Source organism: Scyliorhinus torazame, chromosome 18 (genome assembly GCF_047496885.1).
Source record: "Scyliorhinus torazame isolate Kashiwa2021f chromosome 18, sScyTor2.1, whole genome shotgun sequence".
NCBI lineage: Eukaryota > Metazoa > Chordata > Chondrichthyes > Carcharhiniformes > Scyliorhinidae > Scyliorhinus > Scyliorhinus torazame.
Genome location: NC_092724.1, coordinates 14,391,371 through 14,414,800, shown reverse-complemented (window position 1 = coordinate 14,414,800; position 23,430 = coordinate 14,391,371). Strand labels below are relative to the sequence as shown.

General features: G+C 46.8%; 1 protein-coding gene across 5 annotated transcripts in view; it reads left to right on the top strand.

Annotated features, from left to right (window-relative positions):
- Nucleotides 1-23,430, top strand: part of haus8 (HAUS augmin like complex subunit 8) — a 108,959-nt gene that overhangs the window by 61,231 nt on the left and 24,298 nt on the right. For 4 of the 5 annotated variants that reach the window (XM_072482194.1, XM_072482195.1, XM_072482191.1 and 1 more), the window contains 5 exons: nucleotides 4,253-4,286; nucleotides 9,929-10,027; nucleotides 10,614-10,672; nucleotides 16,553-16,630; nucleotides 17,920-18,078. In XM_072482194.1, coding sequence (XP_072338295.1) covers nucleotides 4,253-4,286; nucleotides 9,929-10,027; nucleotides 10,614-10,672; nucleotides 16,553-16,630; nucleotides 17,920-18,078 — 429 coding nt within the window. The remainder of the gene's footprint in view (nucleotides 1-4,252; nucleotides 4,287-9,928; nucleotides 10,028-10,613; nucleotides 10,673-16,552; nucleotides 16,631-17,919; nucleotides 18,079-23,430) is intronic. The other variant, XM_072482192.1, reaches the window with a different exon arrangement.

Below are 23,430 nucleotides of genomic sequence, written 5' to 3'. Positions count from 1 at the left end.
CCGTCAAGTGAGCTCTGTGAACCACCTTAAATTGTATCAGGCTGGGCACACGAGGAGGAGGAATTAACCCTACCCAGGGCATCAGCCCACAGACCTTCCTCGATCTCCTCCCCCAGCTCCTCCTCGCATTTACCCTTCAACTCTTCTACCAGCGCTTCCCCCTCTTCTTTCATCTCCTGGTGTATTGCCGACACCTTGCCCTCCCTGACCCATGTGCCCAAGATCACCCTGTCTTGAATTTCTTGTGCCGGGAGCAACGGGAATTCCCTCACCTGTCTCCTCACAAGCCCTCACCTGCATATATCTAAAGGCATTTCCCGGGGGTAACTCGAACTTCTCCTCCAGTGCCCCTAAGCTCGCAAACGTCCTGTCAATGAACAGGTCCCCCATTCTTCTAATCCCCGCCTGATGCCAGCTCTGGAACCCCCCGTCCATCTTTCGGAACAAACCGTTGGTTACCTCTGATCGGGGACCATACCGATGCTCCCATTGCGCCCCGGTGCCGTCTCCACTGGCCCCAGATCTTTAACGTTGCCGCCACCACCGGGCTTGTGGTATACTTTGTCGGCGAGAGCGACAGCGGTGCCGTCACCAACGCCCCCAGGCTCATTCCTTTGCAGGCCGCCATCTCCATCCTCTTCCATGCCGCCCCCTCTCACTCCATAACCCACTTGCGGATCATCGCCACATTTGCTGCCCAGTAGTAGCTCCCTAGATTTGGCAGCGCCAGCCCTCCTCGGTCCCTACTGAGTTCCAGGAACCCTCTCCTTACCCTCGGGGTCTTATTTGCCCACACAAACCCCATAATACTCCTACCTACTCTCTTAAAAAAGGCCTTGGTGATCACGATGAGGAGGCACTGAAACACAAACAGAAACCTCGGGAAAACCACCATTTTGACCGACTGCACTCTACCCGCCAGCGAGAGCGGTAACATGTCCCATCTTTTGAAATCCCCCTCCATTTGCTCCACCAATCTCGTCAGGTTCAGTTTATGTAGGGCCCCCAACTCCTGGCTATCTGGATCCCCAGATACCGAAAGCTCCCCTCCGCCCTCCTCAGCGGTAGGTCCCCTATCCCTCTTTCCTGGTCCCCTGCCTGTAATACGAAGAGCTCACTCTTCCCTACATTGAGCTTATAGCCCGAAAACTCCCCATACTCCCTTAGAGTCTGCATGACCTCCACCATCCCCTCCATTGGGTCCGCCACGTACAGCAACAGGTCATCCGCATATAGCGACACCTGATGCTTTTCTCCCCCTCGGACCACCCCCCTCCATTTATTAGACTCCCTCAATGACATGGCCAATGGTTTGATCGCCAATGCGAACAACAGGGGGGACAGGGGGCACCCCTGTCTCATCCCTCGGTACAGTCGAAAGTACTCCGACCTCCGCCGGTTCGTCACTACACTCGCCACCGGGGCTCTGTAAAGGAGCTTAACCCAATTGATAAACCCTCCCCCGAACCCAAACCTATGCAGCGCCTCCCAGAGGTACTCCCACTCTACTCGGTCAAAGGCCTTCTCCGCGTCCAGAGCTGCCACTATCTCTGCCTCGCCCTCCTCCGATGGCATCATCATCACGTTTAAAAGCCGCCGCATGTTTGTGTTTAATTGCCTGCCCTTTACAAATCCCGTCTGGTCTTCATGGATCACCCCCGGGACACAGTCCTCGATCCTCGTGGCCAGCACTTTTGCCAGCAACTTTGCATCCACATTGAGGAGCGAGATCGGCCTGTACGATCCACATTGCAGTGGGTCCTTGTTCCGCTTTAAGATCAAAGAAATTGTCACTTCCGACATTGTCGGGGGCAGGGTCCCCTCCTCTCTTGCCTCGTTAAAGGTCCTCACTAGTAACGGGGCCAACAGGTCTACATACTTCCTGTAGAACTCCACCGGGAACCCGTCCGGTCCTGGGGCCTTCCCTGCCTGCACACTCCCCAAACCCTTGCTCAGCTCCTCCAACCCAATTGGTGCCCCCAAGCCAGCCACCTCCTGCTCTTCCACCCTCGGGAATCTCAGTTGGTCTAGGAATCGTCTCATCCCCTCTTCCCCCGCTGGGGGCTGGGATCTGTACAGCTCTTCATAGAAGGCCTTAAATACCTCGTTTATTTTCGTCGCACTCCGAACCGTGGCTCCCCTTCCATCCTTGACTCCCCCTATTTCCCTCGCTGCCATCCTCTTACGGAGCTGGTGTGCCAGCATCCGACTAGCCTTTTCCCCATACTCGTAGATCGCCCCCTGCGCTTTCCTCCACTGTGCCTCCGCCTTCCCTGTGGTCAACAGGTCAAACTCCGTCTGGAGCCGTCGTCTTTCCCCAAGTAATCTTTCCTCCGGGGCCTCTGCGTATCTCCTGTCCACTCTCAAAATCTCCCCCACTAACCTCTCCCTTTCCATGCCCTCTGTCTTCTCCCTATGAGCCCTAATGGAGATTAGCTCTCCCCTGATCACTGCCTTCAACGCCTCCCGTACCACCCGCACCTCCCCGTTGTCATTGGCCTCCAAGTACCTTTCGATACACCCCCTCACCTTCCCACACACCACCTCGTCCGCCAGCAGTCCCACATCCAGCCGCCACAGCGGGCGTTGGTCCCTCTCCTCTCCCAGCGCCAGTTCCACCCAGTGCGGGGCATGGTCCGAAACGGCTTTGGCCGAATACTCTGTCCCCTCCACCCTCGGGATGAGCGCCCTGCCCAGAACAAAAAAATCTATCTGGGAGTAGGCTTTGTGTACATGTGAGAAGAAAGAAAATTCCCTGGCCTGCGGCCTTGCAAACCGCCATGGGTCCACTCCCCCATCTGATCCATAAGCCCCCTGAGCACCTTGGCCGCCGCCGGCCTCTTTCCAGTCCTTGATTTGGAGCGGTCCAGTGCTGGATCCAACACTGTATTGAAGTCCCCTCCCATTATCAGGCCTCCTATCTCCAGGTCCGGAATGCGCCCCAACATGCGCTTCATGAATCCTGCATCATCCCAGTTTAGGGCGTATACGTTTACCAACACCACCTGCGTCCCTTACAACCTACCACTCACCATTACATATTGCCCTCCATTGTCCACTACAATAGTCTTGGCCTCAAACAACACCCGTTTTCCCACCAATATTGCCACCCCTCTATTCTTCGCGTCCAGTCCCGAGTGGAATATCTGTCCTACCCATCCCTTTCTTAACCTGACCTGGTCCGCCACCTTCAGGTGTGCCTCTTGGAGCATGACCACGTCTGCCTTCAGTCCCTTTAAGTGCGCAAACAATGGGTTAGTAGTTAACATTTCTTTTTTGGATGAGGGAGGGAAGTTTGGTCATGTCCTTTTTTCCTGTTCTGTGGATTACAAATCTATTGGTCTGATTCTTCTGGTGTCTAATTTCACCTTGTGTGTCTTGCTGTCAGATTTTGCTTTATATTTGTGTGAAGCATTTTGGACATTTTATTACTCTAAATGTGCTATACCTGCTGCTTCCATTTCCCAGCAGTGGTGTGTCCGTCTCCATTGATGTCAACAAATATTCCCAAAGGGAAGTTTGATGAAGACTTTAAGAAATTTAGGCGAAAGGACATTAGCAGTGACACTGCTGAGCTGCCAGCTCTGCAATTGGGCTGGTGGCTCTGGAGAGAGGTGCGGTGCAGGGCACTATCCTCAATTGGACGATAGCTTTGGCGGTGGCCTGTTAATTGTCTGCCCCTGGCAAAATGCCACTCTGGCCTCCTGTGCTGCCTGCCGGCAGGCAATTAAACACAAACATGCGGCGGCTTTTAAACGTGATGATGATGCTTTCACCCCATGCTCCACAGGTCCTCTGCCAATAGGGTCAGCCCCCTGGACTGTGCTGCACTCGCTGATCTCAGCTGGGGTGACTGTCAGACTGCTGCAATTGGTCTCCGTGCCTCAGAGTAATGGAAGAGAAAAATCACAAGTCTTTGCCCCTCTCCACCTCTTATGTTCTGATTTATAACCAGTGCCCACTGCCCCCCCTCCTCCCCACCCCTGTGGAAGTATTTGTGTGAATTAACACATGAAGAATGGTCACTATGACAAGTTGCTGCAAGATAAATGATCGGTATGGAACTGTATCCCAACAATGAGTGAAAATATCTGGTAAAGAGAGAGAGCTTGCAGCAGGACCAGGGAGTTAATCTAGTCCCAAATTTACCAATATATCATTTGAATGCATTGGGGCAAAGGGATATTTTAAAATAGTTTTGAGTGACTCCTGTAAATGCCAGGTTAACCTAAACTCTTTTGTTTTTGAATAGGATCATGAGAAAAGTTCAGGACCTGGGCTAAAACGTAAGTGACTGTGCCAATGGATCAATAATTCCGATAATCACCTAGCAAAAAAAAAAGACTTTAACGGTCGATGCTACTATTTGGAATCCGATTTTCCTGTTGCACTTCTTCAGTTCTAAGTAAAACGTTTTTATTAATTCACAGAATGGGGGCATTACTTTTTCGTTTGTTTTTCTTTCCACGCACACTGTCTTGCATAAAGCACCAGACGGATCCTTATTACCTTACGTTTGCATGAATCTTTACAGGTATTGGAGGCAAAAAGCTGCACCCATTCTCCCTCTGCATTCCCACACTCGCCTTTTTCCCAAATTCTGGACCCCATTTACACTCCAGTCCTTTTGGAATCACTGTGTCAGTAGGTCCTGTTTATTTTTATAAAACCATTTGAGCCATACCCAAATTAGAAAATAGAAACAGGAGGAGGCCATTTGGCCCTTCGAGCCTGCTCTGCCATTCATTATGACCATGGCTGACCATCTAACTCAAGCCTATCCCTTTCGCCCAAGTGTTATATATTTTAAATAAAAGTTAAATTAAGGGGCAATTTAGCATGGCCAATCCACCTACCCTGCATATCTTTGGGTTGTGGGGATGAAACCCACGCAAACACAAGCACGGGCAGCATGGTAGCACAGTGGGTAGCACTGTGGCTTTACAGCGCCAGCGTCCCCGGTTCGATTCCTGGCTGGGTCACTGTCTGTGTGGAGTCTGCATGTTCTCCCTGTGTCTACGTACGTTTCCTCCGGGTGCTCCGGTTTCCTCCAACCAGTCACGAAAGACGTGCTGTTAGGTAATTTGGACATTCTGAATTCTCCCTCTGTGTACCCGAACAGGTGCCGGAATGTGGCGACTGGCGGCTTTTCACAGTAACTTCATTGCAATGTAAGCCTACTTGTGACAATAAAAGATTGTTATTATGAATATGCAAACTCCACACGGATGGTGACCCGGGGCTGGGATCGAACCCAGGTCCTCAGTGCCGTGAGGCAGCAGTGCTAACCACTGCGCCACCTTGCCGCTTTAAGTGCTATATCTAACTGCTTCTTGAAAAGGTGCAATGTTTTGCCCTCAATTACTTCCTGTGTTTGGCCTCAACTGATTCCTGTGGTAACTAATTCTACAGGCTCACCACTCTGGGTGAAGACTTTTCTAAATGGTCTACCCTGTATTCTCAGACTATAACTCCTGGTTCTGGACATCCCCACCATCAGGAGCATCCTTCTTGCATTTACCCTGTCTAGTCTTGTTAGAATTTTATAAGCATCTATGAGATCCCTCCTCATTCTTCTGAGCTCCAGCGAATACAATCCTTTTAAAAAAAATTTTAAAAATTTAGTGTACTTAATTCATTTTTCCAATTAAGGGGAAATTTAGCGTGGCCAATCCACCTACCCTGCACATCTTTGGGTTATGGGGGCAGAACCCATGCAAACACAGGGAGAATGTGCAAACTCCACACCCACAGTGACCCAGGGCCGGGATCAAACCTGGGACCTCGGTGCCGTGAAGCAGCAATGCTAACCACTGCGCCAGCATGCGGCCCCTCAGCGAATACAATCCCAACTGACTCGATCTCTCCTCATATGTTAGTCCTTCCATCCCAGGAACTGTTCCAGAAACTATAGGATCCTGGAAGTGAATGCATCCTCTATTTCCAGAGCTACTTCCTTAAGTACTCTGGGATGTAGATTATCAGGCCCTGGGGATTTATCAGCCATCAATTTCACCAACTCCATTTCTCTCCCAATATTGATCTCCTTGTGTTACCCCCCTCTTTCTAAACCCTGCGTTCCCCAAACATTTCTGGTATTTTATTTGTGTCCTATGTGAAGACAGAACCAAAGTATGTATTTAGTTGCTCAGCCATTTCTTTGCCCCCCATTATAAATTTCCCTGTTTCTGACTGCAAGGGACCTACATTTGTCTTCACCAATCTTTTTCTCTTCACGTACCTATGGAAAACTTTTCCAGTCAGTTTTTCTGTTCCCTGCATGCTTACTCTCGTAATCTTATTTTCCCTTTCTTAATCAATCCCTTGGTCCTTCTTTGCTGAATTCTAAACTGCTCCCAATCCTCAGACCTGTTGTTTTTCTCAGCCAATTTGTATTCTACCTTCCATCTATCTTCCCTTGTACGCCATGGATTGGCCACCTTTCCTGTTTACCTTTGAGCCAGAAAGGAATAAACCATTATTGCAGTTGCGCTCCTTGAATGTTTGCCATTGCCTATCCAGAGTCACCCTTTAAGTAACATTTCCCAATCGATCGTAGCCAGCTCACGCCTCATATCATTGTAGTTTCCTTTATTAAGATTCAGGACCCTTGCCTCCGAATCAATGACTTCATTTTCCATCCTGATGAACAATTCTATCATCTTATGGTCGCTCATCCCCAAGGGGTCTCGCACAACTTGATTGCCAATGATTCCATTCTCATTGCACAGTACCCAGTCTAGGATGGCCTGTCCTCTCGTTGGCTCCTCAACGTATTGGTCCAGAAAACCATCCTGTATACACTCCAGGTATTCCTCTTCTACGGCATTGTGTCTAGTTTGATTTGCTCAATCTATATGCAGATCACCCATAATTACGCATGTTCCTTTATCGCTTTTGTCTCTAATTCTCTGTTTAATGCCAATCGCAACATCACCACTACAATTTGGGAGTCTTTATATAATGCCCACTAACGTTTTCTGCCCCTTGGTGTTTCTCAGCTCAGCCCATACAGATTCCACATTGTCAGAGTTAATATCGTTCTTCACAATTGCATTAATTTCCTCTTTAACCAGCACTGCAACTCCACCGCCATTTCCTTTTTGTCTGTCCTTCCTAAATACTGAGAACTGGATTCTCCAAAAATGGGGCAATGTCTCCACGTCGGTGTAAAAACGGTGGTGTTTCACTGCAGAATTTCCTGAATAAAAGAAAGAGCAATTCGCTCACCTGCATGGGGCTGGCAGGGAACCAGAGTCATTCTCGCAGCTTTAGCTGCGGATACGGGCCCCTGCACCTCTGGGTCCGCGCATGCGCACGGCGGCGGCCATGCAGAACGTGATGGTGGACTCAGCCGGCGGACCTGGACCAACAAAGTCCCACCGATCTGCCCTGCGCTGCTCCATCTGACCCGCCCGATCCCTGCCCAGAAGCCCCCCCCCCCCCCCCCCCCCCCCCCCCCGGTGCTTTATCCCCCTGCCCCCCCACCGGGGCGGACTGAGTCCCGACCGGCCAGACGTGGTTAGAACCACGGCGTCGGGAATTCGGCAGGTCGGGACCGGAGTATCGCTGGGAGGGCCTCTGGCAATGGCCCCCCAGCCACGCTGCGTAATTCGCACGCGAGCTATTCTCCGGGAACCGGAGAATCGCGGGATCGGCGCTGGGCCCGATTCGAGCTTAAACGTCGATCCTCCGCACCAAACACGATCTTGGCGCGGGACTGTGGAGAATCCAGCCCTCAATACCCCATGTCATTCAGATCACATGCCTGGTCAACCTGCAGTCATACCTCCATAATCCCAGTTATATCATACCAGTTTACATCTATTTGCGCGATTAGTTTATCCGCTTTATTGCGAATGCTCCGCGCATTAAGGCACACTGACTTTAACCTTGCTTTTTAACAAGTTCTGCTCCTAACATTTTTCACTGTGCCCTGTTTGAATCTGGCTCTTAGTTTCACTCCCTATGACTTTTCTTTTTTTAAATTAATTTAGAGTACCCTATTCATTTTGTCTAATTTAAGGGGCAATTTAGCATGGCCAATCCACCTATCCTGCGCATCTTTAGATTTTTGGGGTGAAGTCCATGCAAACACTGGGAGCTAGTGACCCAGGGCCGGGATCGAACCTGCGACCACGGCACGTGAGGCAGGCTAACCACTGTGCCACTGTGCTGCTTGCCTATCACTTTTCTTATTCTCCTTTCTGTCTTTCGTCTTGTCCTTGTTTCCTGCTCCTCCTCTGACTCCTGGCATATGTTCCCATTCCCCTACCTTTTTAGGTTCAACCCTCTCCAACCACTCGAGCAAATACTCCCCCCCGAGGACATCAAACCCAAGTGTAACCCATCCAGTTTGTACTGGTCTCACCTCCCTGAGACGTTACAAGTGTTCACTGAATTTCCTGCTCAAAATAATTGGCACCTTTTTAGGCAATCGCTTATAACAAAATAATTGACAGGTAGCTGCTACTGATTGGGCAGATTCCTGTAACTAACTTGCAGTTTTTTAAAAATGGATTTTAAAATTGAATTCAAAAGGTTATGCTAATATTCAATTAAGAAATGCTAACTGTTAGAAGTGAGGTCTATATGATTGTTTTAGAACTATATCTTTTTATTTGTAAGATTTTTGTGGTTTAGAATGGCATCTTTAAATGAAATATGTCATGTGACCTATGCTCGGGTCTATCTGACAGTAAACATAGGTGGTTTTGTTGCGAGGTCAAAATGAGGGTCACATTATCAAAAGCCAACAACTGGGATAATGTTAGCTATTTTGAAGTCCACAATGAGAAGACCCTAAGTCTCCAAAAATCCAGAAAGGTGTTATAGATATAAAATTGTAAATAGTTGAGCTTGAACCTGTCCCTTTTGAAGGTGAAAAGCAGAGGTGATTAGGATAGCTGATTTACCACTTTTACTTGGACACAGAGCTAATATGTTTTGCATTGCCATAAGAGTAGGGTACAGCTACCCTATCAACCCAGACATATCACAGACAGAAGGGCAGTTGCAGTTTTGGTCTTGTGTGACCTGCCCCCAAATGAGTTTGAGAGCAATAAATCAATTTTGGCCAGATCTGTATCTTAATCAGAGAGAATGCTGAGACTATCGTCATCACGTGGAAACCAGTGAGAAGTTTAAACAAAATTGGCAGGTTCATCTAGCTGAAGCTAGTGGGAGAATACTCGGGAAAGCTCTCGCTGTGTAAGATAGTATTGGGAAAGGAAAACGAACAGAAGTAACACTCTGGCGCAAAAAGATTGGTTCCAGGAGAAGTGAATGGTTACTTGAGACCAAGTAATGTAGCAAAATTGGGGTTTTTGGTTGCTAAAAGTAGAAACGGGCAGATTCTGTTTGGTCATTCAAAGTATAAGTTCCTTATGAAAATTAAGTTGTGTTTAAATAATAGTGTTTTATCTTCAATACAGTAAAAGCTTGACATGTCATCCTTTTAGCTTCTAACAAGAAGTTTAAATTTCTCTTTAAATAGCTAATGGTCTCTACGGAGAACATAACTTCATCCAACACTTGTTAGGTAACTCTCACACTGCAAAGACAAATGAAAAAACAATTTGGCACTTCAGATTAAGAGCTGTGCCTAACAACGTGAAGTGATGTACATTCATAGAATCACTTCAGTGCAGAAGGAGGCCGTTTAGCTCATCAAGTCTGCACCGACCCTCCGAGAGAGCATCCAACCTAGGCCCACTACCCATGCTATCCCCATAACCCCACCTAACCTACACATCATTGGATTGGGAGGAAACCGGAGTACCCAGAGGAAACCCAGGCAGATATGAGAGAACGTGCAAACGCCACACAGACACCCAAGGCCAGAATTGAACTCAGGCCCTTGGTGTTATGAGACAGCTGCGCTAACCACTGTGCCGCCCTATTGATATATTCTTATTTGTATCAACAGGTCTAAACATAAAGAAAAAGTGTTCGGACCTCCACTCTACAGTGCTTGAAGAAAGTGTGCTTTTGCCATCTCTAAACTGGGATCTGTCAGCCATGAAACGTAAGATTTTCCCCTTCTGTCCAGACCAGGGTTCTTTTCAGTTTTTCACTCTTTCCCTCTAAATATTTTGTGGGATAGAAAAAAAATCACCATCTTAAAGTACATTTTTAAGATGGGTACGGTAGGCCTTGACTGTTTGAAAATTGTCTGAGGGACTAAATTTAATTTGTGTCAAAATTAATTAGCCTAATAATTACAAGATAGCAAGAGTTCCTAGTAGTGTTTTAGGTGTCTTTATTCACTGACACCTTGTGTACTGGATAAAGACTTACCCCTATGAATGCTTCAGCATCTCTTCCTCAATGTTCATACAGTAATTTGTATAGATTGTATATTGATTGGTATCCTGTGATGGGTCAGCTGGCAATGGTGATGAACGACTGTCGAACCATGCAGGTGAGCAGGGTCTCCACCTCCGTCAAGTGATATATCTACCCAATATTGGTACCAATGTGAAAGGATGATGATGAACTGCTGCAGTGTGGATCTTATTAATATTTAATTGATGCCTATTTGATAATTGCCTTTTGAGTTGCTGCTGGCACCACAGAAAACGATTTGAATTATTGCCTGTTTCTGATTTCAGCAGAACTATCTTCAATCGGAATGCCAGAACATACATACTCTGTTCTAGAACCTGCTTTGGTAAGAAACTGTATGCTTTATTTCATGGAAGCAGTGTTGTTATTGGGTTGATTTATTTATCAGTGGCCAGGGACCTGGGTTCAATTCCAGCCTTGGGTGACTGTCTGTGTGGAGTTTGCACATTCTCCCCCTGCCTGCGTGGGTTTCCTCTGGGTGCTCTGGTTTCCTCCCACAGTCCAGGATGTGCAGGCTAAGTGGATTGGCCATCCTAAATTGCCTCTTTGTGTCCAAACATGTGCGGGTTAAGTGGGTTTACAGGGATAGGGTAGGGATTGAGCTGAAGTGGGGTACTCCGCGGAGCGGGTCAGTGTAAACGTGATGGGCTGAATGGCCTCCTTGTGCACTGTAGTAGTTCCTTTGGAGGGGTGGTGCCGATATGTATTTCAAAGTTGATTTTTGGGTGACTATCGATTCCTCCCCATGTTACCAACTTCAGGGATAAGCATACAACCGCCAGTTCTTCACCTTTATTGCTTTAAGAACTGATGGTTCGTTTTAGATATAACCTAGGTTTGAAAGCAGAAAATCAGTGTTTTTCACCAGTAAATATACTACTCCTGCTTTAATAGAATTCTAATGGCTATGCCTGATGTCTCTTTATATACCTCCCTACCTCTTGTGGCTCGTTATTCTTATTGTTATCGTTCTTGCTCGGTGCCTTGGGACATTTTGTATACTAAATACCATATAAATTTTAAGTTGTTGTCATAAGATTATTATACTTTTGGACATAGAATTCAAAATAAAATATCTGAGAACACATTGTTACAAAGTGAGCTGACACAGGTCCTAAATTACTTTATTTTTCACGCACATATTAGATAGGATCATAGGATGGTTGGAGCACAAAAGGAGGCCATTCGGCCAGTTGTGTTCCATGCCGGCTCTCGGCAAGAGCAGCTCGTCTAGTCACACTCCCCTAATTTCTTTCCCCTTAGCCCTGTGAATTTTGTCCATCTGGATAATTAGACCAACTCTCTTTTGAATCTACCTCCACCACACATATTCCCTATTCTAACCACTTGCTGCTGACAAAGGCTTTTCCTCATGACACCATTGCTTACTTTACCAACCACCTTAAATCAGTGTTCAGTTTCTCGACCCTTGTGACATCGGAAATATTTTTTCTATCTTCTCCGCCCTGGCGCCTCATGGTTTTGTAAATCTCTGTCGAATCTCCTATAAACTTCACTTCTCTGAGGCGAATATCTCCAATTTTTCCAACATATCCACATAACTTCTCTCTTAAACCATTCTTGTAAATTCCTTCTGTACCTTGTCCAATACTTTTGTATCCTGACTAAAATGTGATGCCCAGAATTAGACGTAGTAATCCAATTGAGGCCGGACCAGTATTTTATGAAGGCTTACCATAACTTTCTTTTTTTTTTGTATGCTTATGCCCATATTTGTAAAGTGAAGGAACCTGTATCCCTTTTAATCACCTTTTTAATCTGCCTTGCAACCTTCAATGATTTGTGCCCAAATACCCTCAGGTCCCTCTGTTCCTGCACCCCTTTTATTTATTTATTGTTAAAATTTAGAGTATCCAATTTCTTCTCCAATTAAAAGACAATTTTGTCTGCCAACCCACCTACCTTGCACATCTTTTTGGGTTGTGGGGGTGGGACAACCCCCACAACCCAGGGGGTTGAGGGGGAGAATGTGTAAACCCCACACGGACAGTGACCCGGGGCTGGGGTCGAACCCGAATTCTGTGCTGTGAGGCAGCAGCACTGTGCCACCATGCCACCGTTCCTGCGCCCCTTTTAGAGTAGTATCCTTTATATTGCTTCTTGTCGTTCTTGCCACCAAAATGAATCGCTCTGTGCATTTGAGTTACATCTTCGACATGTCTGCCCGTTCCACCATCCAGTACATTTCCTCTTAAAGTGACCATTCACAATATTTTCAAATTTTGGGTCATCCTCATTCAGAATTTGTATCATGGCACATCCAAATGCAGGTCATTAGTATGAATCAAGAAATCACCAACCCCTGTGAAATCTCTCTAGGTAAACCTACCTCTAGCATGGAAAGCAACTGTTCACCACTGCTTTTTTCTGTCACGCTGCCAGCTTTATATCCATGCTACCACTTTATTCCTTAAGCTTTAGCTTTTCTGTCAGTTATCTGTCATTTTATCTTTATCAAAAGCATTTGAAGTCGGTGTACACCACATCAACGACATCATCCTTTATCAACATTGAAATTAGGTACAAATTTGATGAGCTTGTGTGTGCTTTTGGTCTGAAGTCCGTCCAAACTAAATAATAATCCCCCCTTAGTTTATATTTTCACTCAACGTCAGAATTGACATGAATTATGGTGATGTGGGAAAAGGAACATACATTGTTAATTGAAACACCGACATTATTATATTTTAATTAGACTTAAGAAATTAATGTTAGGAAAGAAGCATGGGCCCTAACATTAAGACCATAGTGCTCCTATCTTAGTACTGTATTACAGTAATTATAAATGGTGTTATCGTCTGTCTTGTAACATCCAAACTGAGTGCTCGTCCAAGTGTTTTGCCCTACTTTATTCCTCTTTCCCCAAAGGGGGAGTGGTTGACCTGTGGACCATTTCTATGAAAAGAAAAAAAGATTTACATCAATATAGCATTTTTCATAACCACCAACAGCAAAGTGATAATGGCTGGATATCTGTTTTAGTAATGTTTATTGAGGGATAAATAATGGCCCGGATATCAGGGATAACACCTCTGTTGTTCTTCAGATAAGAGTATTGGACCTTCTATGTCCATTTGGAAAGACAGATGAGTCCTCAGTTTAAGGTCACATCTGAAACACAACAGCTCCAATAGTGCCACTTTCCTTCAGTATTGCACATGAGTGTCAGTCTAGATTTTTTTTTTGTACTCCAGTCTCTGGAATGGGACTTGAACCTACAACTGTTAACTTGGGGCCGAAAGTTCTACAACTGAGTGAGGTGGCACAGTGGTTATCAATGCTGCCTCACAGCGCTAGGGACTGGGTTCAATTCTGGCTGTAGGTGACTGTGTGGAGTTTGCGCATTCTCCCCTTGCCTGTGTGGGTTTCCTCTATGTACTCGTCTGGTTTCCCCCCACAGTCCCATGTGCAGGTTAGGTGGATCGGCCATACTAAATTGTCCCTTTATTGTCCAAAAGGTTAGGTGGGGTGAATAATAATCTTTATTAGTGTCACAAGTAAGTTACATTATAGAACATTACAGCACAGTAACACTGCAATATAGTTATTGTGAAAATCCCCTAGTCGCCACACTCTGGCGCCTGTTCAGGTACACTGAGGGAGAATTCTGAATGTCCAATTCACCTAACAAGCACGTCTTTCCGGACTTGTGGGTGGGGATGTGGACCTAGGTAGGGTGCTCTTTCGGAGAGTCGGTGAAGGCACGGTGGGCTGAATGGGCTCCTTCTGCACTGTGGGGATTGAGTCTAAAGTGATACTCTATGAACAAGCTCCTTGATGCATCAGTTCAGTAATCAGTATATAACAGCAAAACGTACCAAAAACAGTTAACATTTTCAACTTTCTGTTTAGCTAATCTCAAATTGGACTGAAGTTTAGTACAATCCAACTAACTTCAGCAATCTATTAAAGGGATTAAGTGGTTAGGAAAGTGAGGCAATTTCCTATTCCCTATTGCTTTCCAGCGAATGTATGGTTAATGTTCAACATCTGGGTTCAGGCCTGTACAAATGCCAGCTTCATCAAATAGAAGAATAAGTCTGTGTGGAGTTTGCACATTCTCCCCATGTTTGCGTGGGTTTTGCCCCCACAACCCAAAGATGTGCAGGGTAGGTGGATTGGCCACGCTAATTCGTCCCTCAATTGGAAAAAATAAGTTGGGTACTCTTAAATTTTTTTTTTAATGGAAGAATAAACTGAAAAAGTTCCTCGCACACCAAAATCAATTTCCACCTGTCCCTGCATGCCCATACCATTTAAATTAAGCTTTATTGTCATAGATGACTAGATACCAATCACAATCTCATCAAGGTCACACTAACAAAAAGCAGGATTTGTAGACTACTTCAGTCAGTCAGACTAAAACTGATTGGATTTCAACACTAATGCCGAGTGGGCATTTAAAACATGTTGCCATTTAACAACCAAGTGGGCAATTATACTCTGTACCAAGCTTAGACTAGCACATCTGTAGTGTCATGCAGGTCTTGATTCACACTACCAGCTCTCAAATCATTCAGTAAACTAGGAGTAATTTGTTTTTGTCATTATCAGGGGCTGGGACCTCTCTGTATCTTTTTATAAAATGCATACGGCTAATTTATAAAATCTTAAAAACTGGGCAAAGCCTTTCAAATGACTGAAGCCTTGACTCAAACAAAAGGAATTTTTTGACATTCTGAACAGCTGCAATCTTGTTATCTCTGAAGATACACTAACAACCTGTTGGCTGCAGAGACCAAATTCTAAGTGAATTGTACCAAGGCCATTTACATTTCTACGGCCAGTCATAGCCAATGGATACTACCTGTCTGTTAGGATAAAGAACCCTGGCATCTCTCAATTATTAGTGGTTGGAACATCATCCATCTCAAGAACCTAGACAAGGGAATATATATCCTTTGTCCAATCTAAGGTGGAGAAGTGGGAGTCATATCACGTGACCCAATCTGTCTCCCCAGCAGGGAGCACCAGTTCCCTGTCTTGTGAAGTTGCAAAGCTCAGACTGCCGTTTTCTATCTCGCAAGCGACAGCTCAAGAAAAGAGCTTTGTCAATGTTTGTATACTTGGCTCTCAACCTACACTGTCTACTGGAATTTCTGTACCAGTGCCTACAAGAGTAATTAATCTCTGTGCCTCTCCCATTGTCATCTCTACTGGAAAAGTGAATTATCCAGCATTGGTCTTCAACCTGCTGACTCTGAAAGAATACATCATTGCACTTTGATTCTGGACTCTGGATCTACATTAAACAATGCCTCATTTTTCTATCCTTTGCACACAAGTGCACCAGGTGCTATGTAGAAAATTAATGGTACTGGAGTATTCATGAAGTAGCAGTAATAATGTTGTCATTTACAGTGAGCAATTGCCACTTCTGCCTGACAACTACAAAAACAATAAAAACGCCTCGGCAGTAGCATGGTTTGGTGGGTGGGATTTGTTGTTGATTCTACGTCTGGCTGTTGGAGCCCTCAATGAAATGAGGAATAGGGGAGAGAGAGAAAGAGGTGACTAGGATCCACACTTGTGATTATTAAGGAATGTCTGGAAATACACCTGTACAAATGCCAGGTGAGAGTTCCGTATAATACTTTTTCAGTCTGCTGACAAAGCAAACTTTGTGGTCAAAGTTCACACATGGATAACAGCCACTCAGATGATATAATCAGGTTGCCCAAGGAACTGTTTTCAAGAGGGGAAACCAACCTAATCATAGGTCTGTTGTCAGGTGCAATGCTATCTCAGCAGCAAAGATGTGTACTTTTTTGATAACTCTGTGGTAGCAGAACGCCTCTTGAGTTGCAAGCTCTAGGTTCATCAAAAACTTGTAAGGTTAATGGCAATATAAAACAGCCCAACACCCTCATAGGGACATTATAAAAAACAGTATGATTCCTAACCACGTATGGAGATAATCGGTCAGTTGAGGTAGCTTTTATGGAATCTCTTAAAAGTAGGAAAGTGAGGTAAAGAGCCGGTTGTACGGAAGATATTCCACAGTTTCCAGGCAACTGAAGGCGTGGTCACTATTGTTAGAATGATCAAAATGTCTATTGATGTTTTTAAAAAGAATGAAGAACTATGGTGGTTACATTTGTTCAATGCTTTAACCCTGTGTTTTGGTTAAACTAATCCAGATATAAATTACATTTTGTAAAGGAAATTCATTTATTTTGTATAGTCTCCTACGCTGCCTGAAGAAGATGCAACTGAAGTGAATAATTTTGATGCATTGCTCTACTCCTACATGTACTCGATGGTGAGATGAGATGATTGCACCAACACTTTTTTCTCTGTTATATCCCAATAGAAAATGGTAGATGTGTATAGTTGTGCTGGTCTTTTTTTTTTTGGGGGGGGGGGGGGGGGGCGGTGTTTGGAGACCCTACCTGAAAGGTCAACTTCTCTTATGCATGGTCTTGATCGTTTCTCTTCAGCACAGCTGAATTATTTTAGAGCTGCCTTGATCTTTGGGTTCCATTTTATCCTTTGCCTCATTGCCTCATCTGGTCTTTTAAAAAAAATACCCTGTATCTTTTTTCTGCCTTGCATGTGGCAAAGATCGCAAGCTTCAATTGCTCTTTGATTATTCTTCCACATTCCTTTCTTCTGAGCCCAGACCCCAGAATCATTATTGTGCCTGCAACTCAAATATCCAACTCTACACCATTCAGCCACCTTCACACCCACTGTTTTTAGCCAGGATACTTTCTCCCGCAATGGGAATCTTTCTTGTCTCTTTAGAATTCCGGTTTCATTTAGATCCCTCTGGCTTCTTGCATCTCTTGATCTATCCGTTGTGAAAGGCTTATGACCAGTCAGTCTCTCCCTGAATGTACAGCAGTTGGATCGAACTTGTTAACTAGCATCATATCTATCACTTATCCCACTTAATTATTTCCGTCCTCCACCAAATCACAAGTTAATACTTTTCTCCCCACCCCCCATTTCCGTGGCTCTATTCCTCTTCCGTTTTGCACCATTCATTTGTAAGATCTCCTAGTTCTGACTAAAATTTCAGCCCCAAGGGTGGTGCAGTGGTTAGCACTGCTGCCTCACGGCGCCGAGGACCCGGATTCGATCCCGGCCCCGGGTCACTGTCTGTGTGGAGTTTGTACATTCTCCCGTGTCTGCGTGGGCCTCACCCCCACAACCCAAAGATGTGCAGGTCGATAAATTGGCCACGCTAAATTGCCCCTTAATCGGGGAAAAAAGGAATTGGGTACTCTAAATTTAAAGAAAAAATCTGCACCTTTTGTCCTTGATGGCTTCCTCGTTTAGAGTCAACCTAATTGATTTGAAAAACTTCGCTTCCGGTTGGACTCCAGAGCGGATTGACTTGATCCATACCACAGGATTTAGGACTGTACCTATGCCTGTACTGGAAATGGTTTCGGAATTAGAAAATATTCCTTCTCTCCGAGTTAGCATCTTTCAGCTTTGATACCTCAATATTCAAAGTAATTTTGAAAATTGCAATAGTGTTGACGGGTTTGGAGGCAAGGAAACTGTTCCACATTATTATTTTTTTTAAAACTCCATTTGTAGAGAGAAAATAAATTGGCCACATACCAAGAAAAGGCGGAAGAGTACTTGCTTCCGATGGAAGAGGACAACCAGCATTTCAGGCGAGGAATATTTCAACAGAAACAGGAGCTTATTCTGCAGGGAAAGAACAAGCAAATAGATGGAATGGTAGAGCAGCAGGTGAGTCATCGTTAACTGGGTCTAGAGGGGAGAGGGAGGTTACAGTCCAATTTATTGTTTGAGACCCTCTCACTTGCACAACTCCCCTACACCATTCTGCAAGCTGTGGAGTGATGTTTATAAAGTTGCTTGCCTATTTGCCTGTTTCCCCTTGGGACTGTACCTCAATTGATCACAAGGCAGAAGGCACAGGACTCCAGCAGTTAAAACACCAACAGCTCAACTGCACCACCTGTTAGCAAATAACTGATGGGATATTCTTCTGATAATATATGTATAATATAATCTTTGTTAGTGTCACAAATGGGCTTACATTAACATTGCAATGAAATTACTGTGAAAAGCCCCTAGTCGCCACAGCCTGTTCGGTACACTGAGGGAGAATTCAGAATGTCCAATTCATCTTGCAGCATGTCTTTCGAGCTTGTGGGAGGAAACCGGAGCACCCGGAAGAAATCCACGCAGACACTGGGAGACTCCACGCGCAGACTCCACAGGGACAGTGACCCAAGCCGGGATATGGGCTCTCCTTTCTAACAGAGATCTAATGGCCCCTAAATATTGTCATGCGAATGTCCTTTTAAGAAATGTTTGTATTATCACATGGCTTCAAATGTTTGTATTATCAAATGGCTTCAAATGTTTGTATTATCACATGGCTTCAGTGATGTCATTGTGTGAATGGAGCTGGGCTGTGGCTCTGGCTTTTACTTTTGGTTTACACTGTTGGAAGCTGGATTCAGAAAAAGAAGGCTTCTTCTCTCTCTATGTTTAAAGGTGTCCAGATCATTTGATAATTTAAAAGTGATAACTGTTTTCTGTAAAGAATTCAAACCTACTGTTTTGTTAGGGGCAGCACAAGTGGTTAGTACTATGGCTTCACAGCGCCAGGGTCCCAGGTTCGATTCCCACTTGGGTCACTATCTGTGCGGAGAGTCTGCACGTTCTCCCCGTGTCTGCATGGGTTTCCTCCGGGTGCTCCGGTTTCCTCCCACAGTCCAAAGATATGCAGGTTAGATGGATTGGCCACGCTAAATTGCCCTTGGGTTAGATGGGGTTGCTGGGTTACGGGGATAGGGTAGAGGTGTGGGCTTAAGTAGGGTGCTCTTTCCAAGAGGGAGTGCAGACTCAATGGGCCAAATGGCCTCCTTCTGCACTGTAAATTCTATGATAAAAGGGTTTTCCTGGTTTTATTGGATGTTGTTATGAAGTTGAAACAGCAGAAAGGGAAGTTATTAAGGGTTATTATATTTTGAGAGAACAAGCTGTGTGGGGAATTTATGTTTGTAGGTGATATAAAATGTTAACTGAATTCGTAGAATAAACTTTGTTTTGTTCAAAAGTGCTTAAGGCCTCTGTTAAAATAACACCTGGGAAGTAGGCTCTTGTGTTCCTCGTGAGCAAAATTAATAAACAGTTGTCGGTCAAGTGACATCCATGATATACTTTGGAGTTTTCTAAAGCCTGGCCCATAACAATATAGATGTTAGGCTGACTTTTCTCTCTTTACATTAAGAGGAATGGATAAATTTAGTTGCTTTGACAAAGTGTCATCCAGACTTGAAATGTTAGCTCCCTTCTCTCTCCACAGATGCTGTCAGACCTGCTGAGATTGTCCAGTATTTTCTATTTTTGTTTCAGATTCCAGCATCTGCAGTAATTACTTTTTATATGAATAAAAGTAACCTGCTGGCAAATTTGTCAAATCTATGGTGATCTTGTACCCGAAGTGGAATGGTCTTTATACTAAAAATTACAAGAAAAAATGGAATTGTTCAGTAATGTTACAAGTGCTCGTCTGTTCCCATCTATGGTCTTTATACTAAAAATTACAAGAAAAAATGGAATTGTTCAGTAATGTTACAAGTGCTCGTCTGTTCCCATCTAGGCTATAATATTGTGTCCTATTGGAAAATTCAGCGTGTGTGTACTCTGTGTTGGCATTTCAAGACTTGGATTCTGTTTATCTGTCCAATACTCGTTACTCTGTCTAATGCCTGTTGCGTCACAATGAACCAGTGGTGAAAATGGGGTCTTGTGATCGTGGATGTTTAAAAACGAGAAGAACGGACGTCTGGTTGCGGCTATGCCTAGTTAGGTTGCACGGTCAGCAGCTCCCGCCGATAACGGGCTTTTGGGCCCTTTTAAGGAGCTCCAGCGGCACTTTGACGACGATTCCCGGTGTGGGAAGGAAACGGTGAGGGTCCCCCAGTGCTGTATGGAGTGGACCAGGAGTGAGGCGGTTAAAAAAAGTGGCTTTGGAGAAGAGAGGAGAACTGGTGCGTAAAAGCAAGATGGGGTGGCTGGCGGGGATCAGGCAGCGTGTGCCCTGTGGTCCCGGGAGCAGCAGGAGTTTTTAAGAAGCTGCTTTGCTGATTTAAAGGCGGAGATGCTGGCCTCTATGAAGGCGTCGGTTGAAAGGCTGGTGGAGACCCAGAAGATGCAGGGGACGGCGATCAGGGAGGTGCAGCAGAAGGTCTCTGATAATGAGGACGAGATTCTGGGCCTGGCGGTTAGAGTGGAGGCGCACGAGGCGCTGCACAAAAAATGGCAGGAGAAGTTCGAGGACCTGGAGAATAGGTCAGGGAGGCAGAACCTGCGGATTCTGGGTCTCCCTGAAGGCGTGGAGGGGTCGGATGCTGGGGCGTATGTGGCCACGTTGCTGAGTACGCTGATGGGCGCGGGGGCTTTCCCGCGGTCCCTGGACCTGGATGGGGCGCACAGAGTCCTGGCAAGGAGGCCGAGGGTGAACGAGCCGCCGAGGGCTATGGTGGTAAGGTTCCACCGCTTCACCGACAAGGAGTGTCTCCTGCAATGGGCGAAGAAGGAGCCGAGCAGCAGGTGGGAGAACACCGAGATCCGGATCTATCAGGACTGGAGTGCAGAGCTGGCCAAGAAGCGTGCGGGATTTAACCAGGCCAAGGCGGTCCTTCACGGAAAGGTGGTGAAGTTCGGGCTGTTGCAGCCGGAGAGGCTATGGGTTACGTATCAGGACCGACACCACTATTTCGACATGCCGGACGAGGCGTGGACTTTCATCAAGAATGAGAAGCTGGACTCGAGTTAATGGACTGCAGTATGTTGTGGGGGTTGTTGGTGGGGGGGAATGGGGCGGTGTTTTGTTGGGGTTATCCCCACGTTTTCTTGTGTTTTTGTGGCCCCTTTGCCCGGGGTTCTCGGGGCTTTGGGCAAGGTCGCAGTTGGGAGGAGCTGCGTCGCAGGAGGTGGGGTCGGCCCAGGCAGGGAGTGCGGTTTTTCCGGCGAAATGGTGGGGGTGGTGCCTGAAGCTGGGGGCTGGTGGGTGCGGTACTTTGTTTTGTTTTCCTTCTCGGTTCACACGGGATGTAGAGGGGGGTCTCTCTATCCCACTTAAGTGGGGGGGGGGGGGGAGGAGTTGGAGATTTGTAAGGGGAATCCACAGGGGGATTGGAGGTGGAGGTGGGAGCGCCCGGGGTCAGCATGAGTCAGCTGACTTACAGGAGTGCAATGGAGCGGGGGGTGTAGGGGGGTTAAGCAGATGCTTGGCCTGGGGGGAGGAGCCTGGGATGCTGCTGTGCTGACTGAGGGGGAATCGATGTGAAAGGGGAGAGTCGGGGCGGGGGTCCTCTGCCTGGGGAGCTGGAGGGTGCGGGAGGCGCGGGCACGTGGCTGGCCTAAAAAAGGAGATGGCTAGTTGGCAGGGGCGGTGGGCTGGGTAGCCCCCCCCCCCCCCCCCCCCCCCCCCCCCCCGATCCGGCTGATCACGTGGAACGTGAGAGGCCTGAATGGGCCGGTCAAGAGGGCCCGTGTGTTTTTGCACTTAAAGGGGCTAAAGGCCGACGTAGCCATGCTACAGGAAACGCACCTGAGGATCGTGGATCAAACCAGGCTGAGGAAGGGAAGAGTGGGGTAGGTGTTCCACTCGGGGCTGGATGTGAAGAACAGGGCGGTCGCAATTTTGGTGAGTAAGCGGGTGGCATTTGAGGCGGTGGGTATTGTGGCGTATAAGGGGAGTCGATATGTTATGGTGAGTGGCAGGTTGCAGGGGGCTCGGGTGGTGCTAGTGAATGTGTATGCTCCAAACTGGGACGATGCAGGGTCCATGAAGCGGATGTTGAGTCGGATTCCGGATCTGGAGTCATGCAGTTTGGTAATTGGGGGGCGACTTTAACACGGTCCTGGATCCGACACTGGATCGGTCTAGGTCAAGATTGGGTAAGAGGCCGGCAGTGGCCAAGGTCCTGAGGGGGTTCATGGACCAGATGGGGGGAGTGAATCCGTGGAGATTTGCCAAGCCTAGGGCGAAGGAGTTTTCCTCCTTCTCCCATATGCACAAGGCTTACTTGCGGATTCATTATTTTGTAGTAAGTGGGGCGCTCCCGAGAGTGGAGGGGGTGGAGTATTCGGCCATTGCGATCTCAGACCATGCACTGCACTGGGTGGAGCTGGGGTTGGGGGAGGGAAGAGGCCAACGTCCGCTGTGGCGAATGGATGTGGGACTACTGGCAGACGAGGTTTGTGGGCGGGTTCGGAGGTGTATCCAAAGCTATGTGGAGGCCAGTGATAATGGGGAGGTTCCGGTGAGTGTGATCTGGGAGGCGCTGAAGGCAGTTGTCAGGCGGGAGCTAATTTCAATCAGGGCCCACAGAGAAGAGGGAGAGGATGGAGAGGGAGAGATTGGTGGGGGAGATACTTAGGGTGGACAGGAGGTATGCAGAATCCCCCAGGAGGGGTTGTTGAAGGAGCACCGGAGCCTCCTGGCGGCGTTTGACTTGCTTACCAGAGGGAAGGCTGAGGCCCAGTTGAGGAAGGTACAGGGAGCAGTGTATGAGTATGGGGAGAAGGCAAGTAGGATGCTGGCGCATCAGCTGCGGAAGAGAGAGGCGGCTAGGGAGATTGAGGGAATTAGAGATGGGGGAGAACATGGTGCTGAGCTTGGCAAAGATTAACGAGATCTTCAAGGACTTCTATGGTAAATTATACGAGTCAGGACCCCCGGAGGGAGGGGAGGGGATGATGTAGTTCCTGGACCAACTGAGGTTTCCAAAGGTGGAGGAGGGGCGGGTAGAGGGATTGGGGGCCCCGATTGAGATGGAGGAACTGGTTAAGGGGTTCGGGGGTATGTAGATGGGCAAGGCACCGGGACCGGATGGGTATCCCGTAGAGTTTTATAGGAAATTCCCGGAGCTGTTGGGCCCGCTGTTGTTGAGAACTTTTAATGAGGCTAAGGGAATCCTTCCCCCGACGATGTCGCAGGCACTGATCTCGCTTATCCTCAAGCGAGATTAGGACCAGTTGCAATGCGGCTCCTATAGGCCGATCGCGCTCCTGAATGTGGATGCCAAGTCGATGGCCAAGATCTCGGCCACTAGG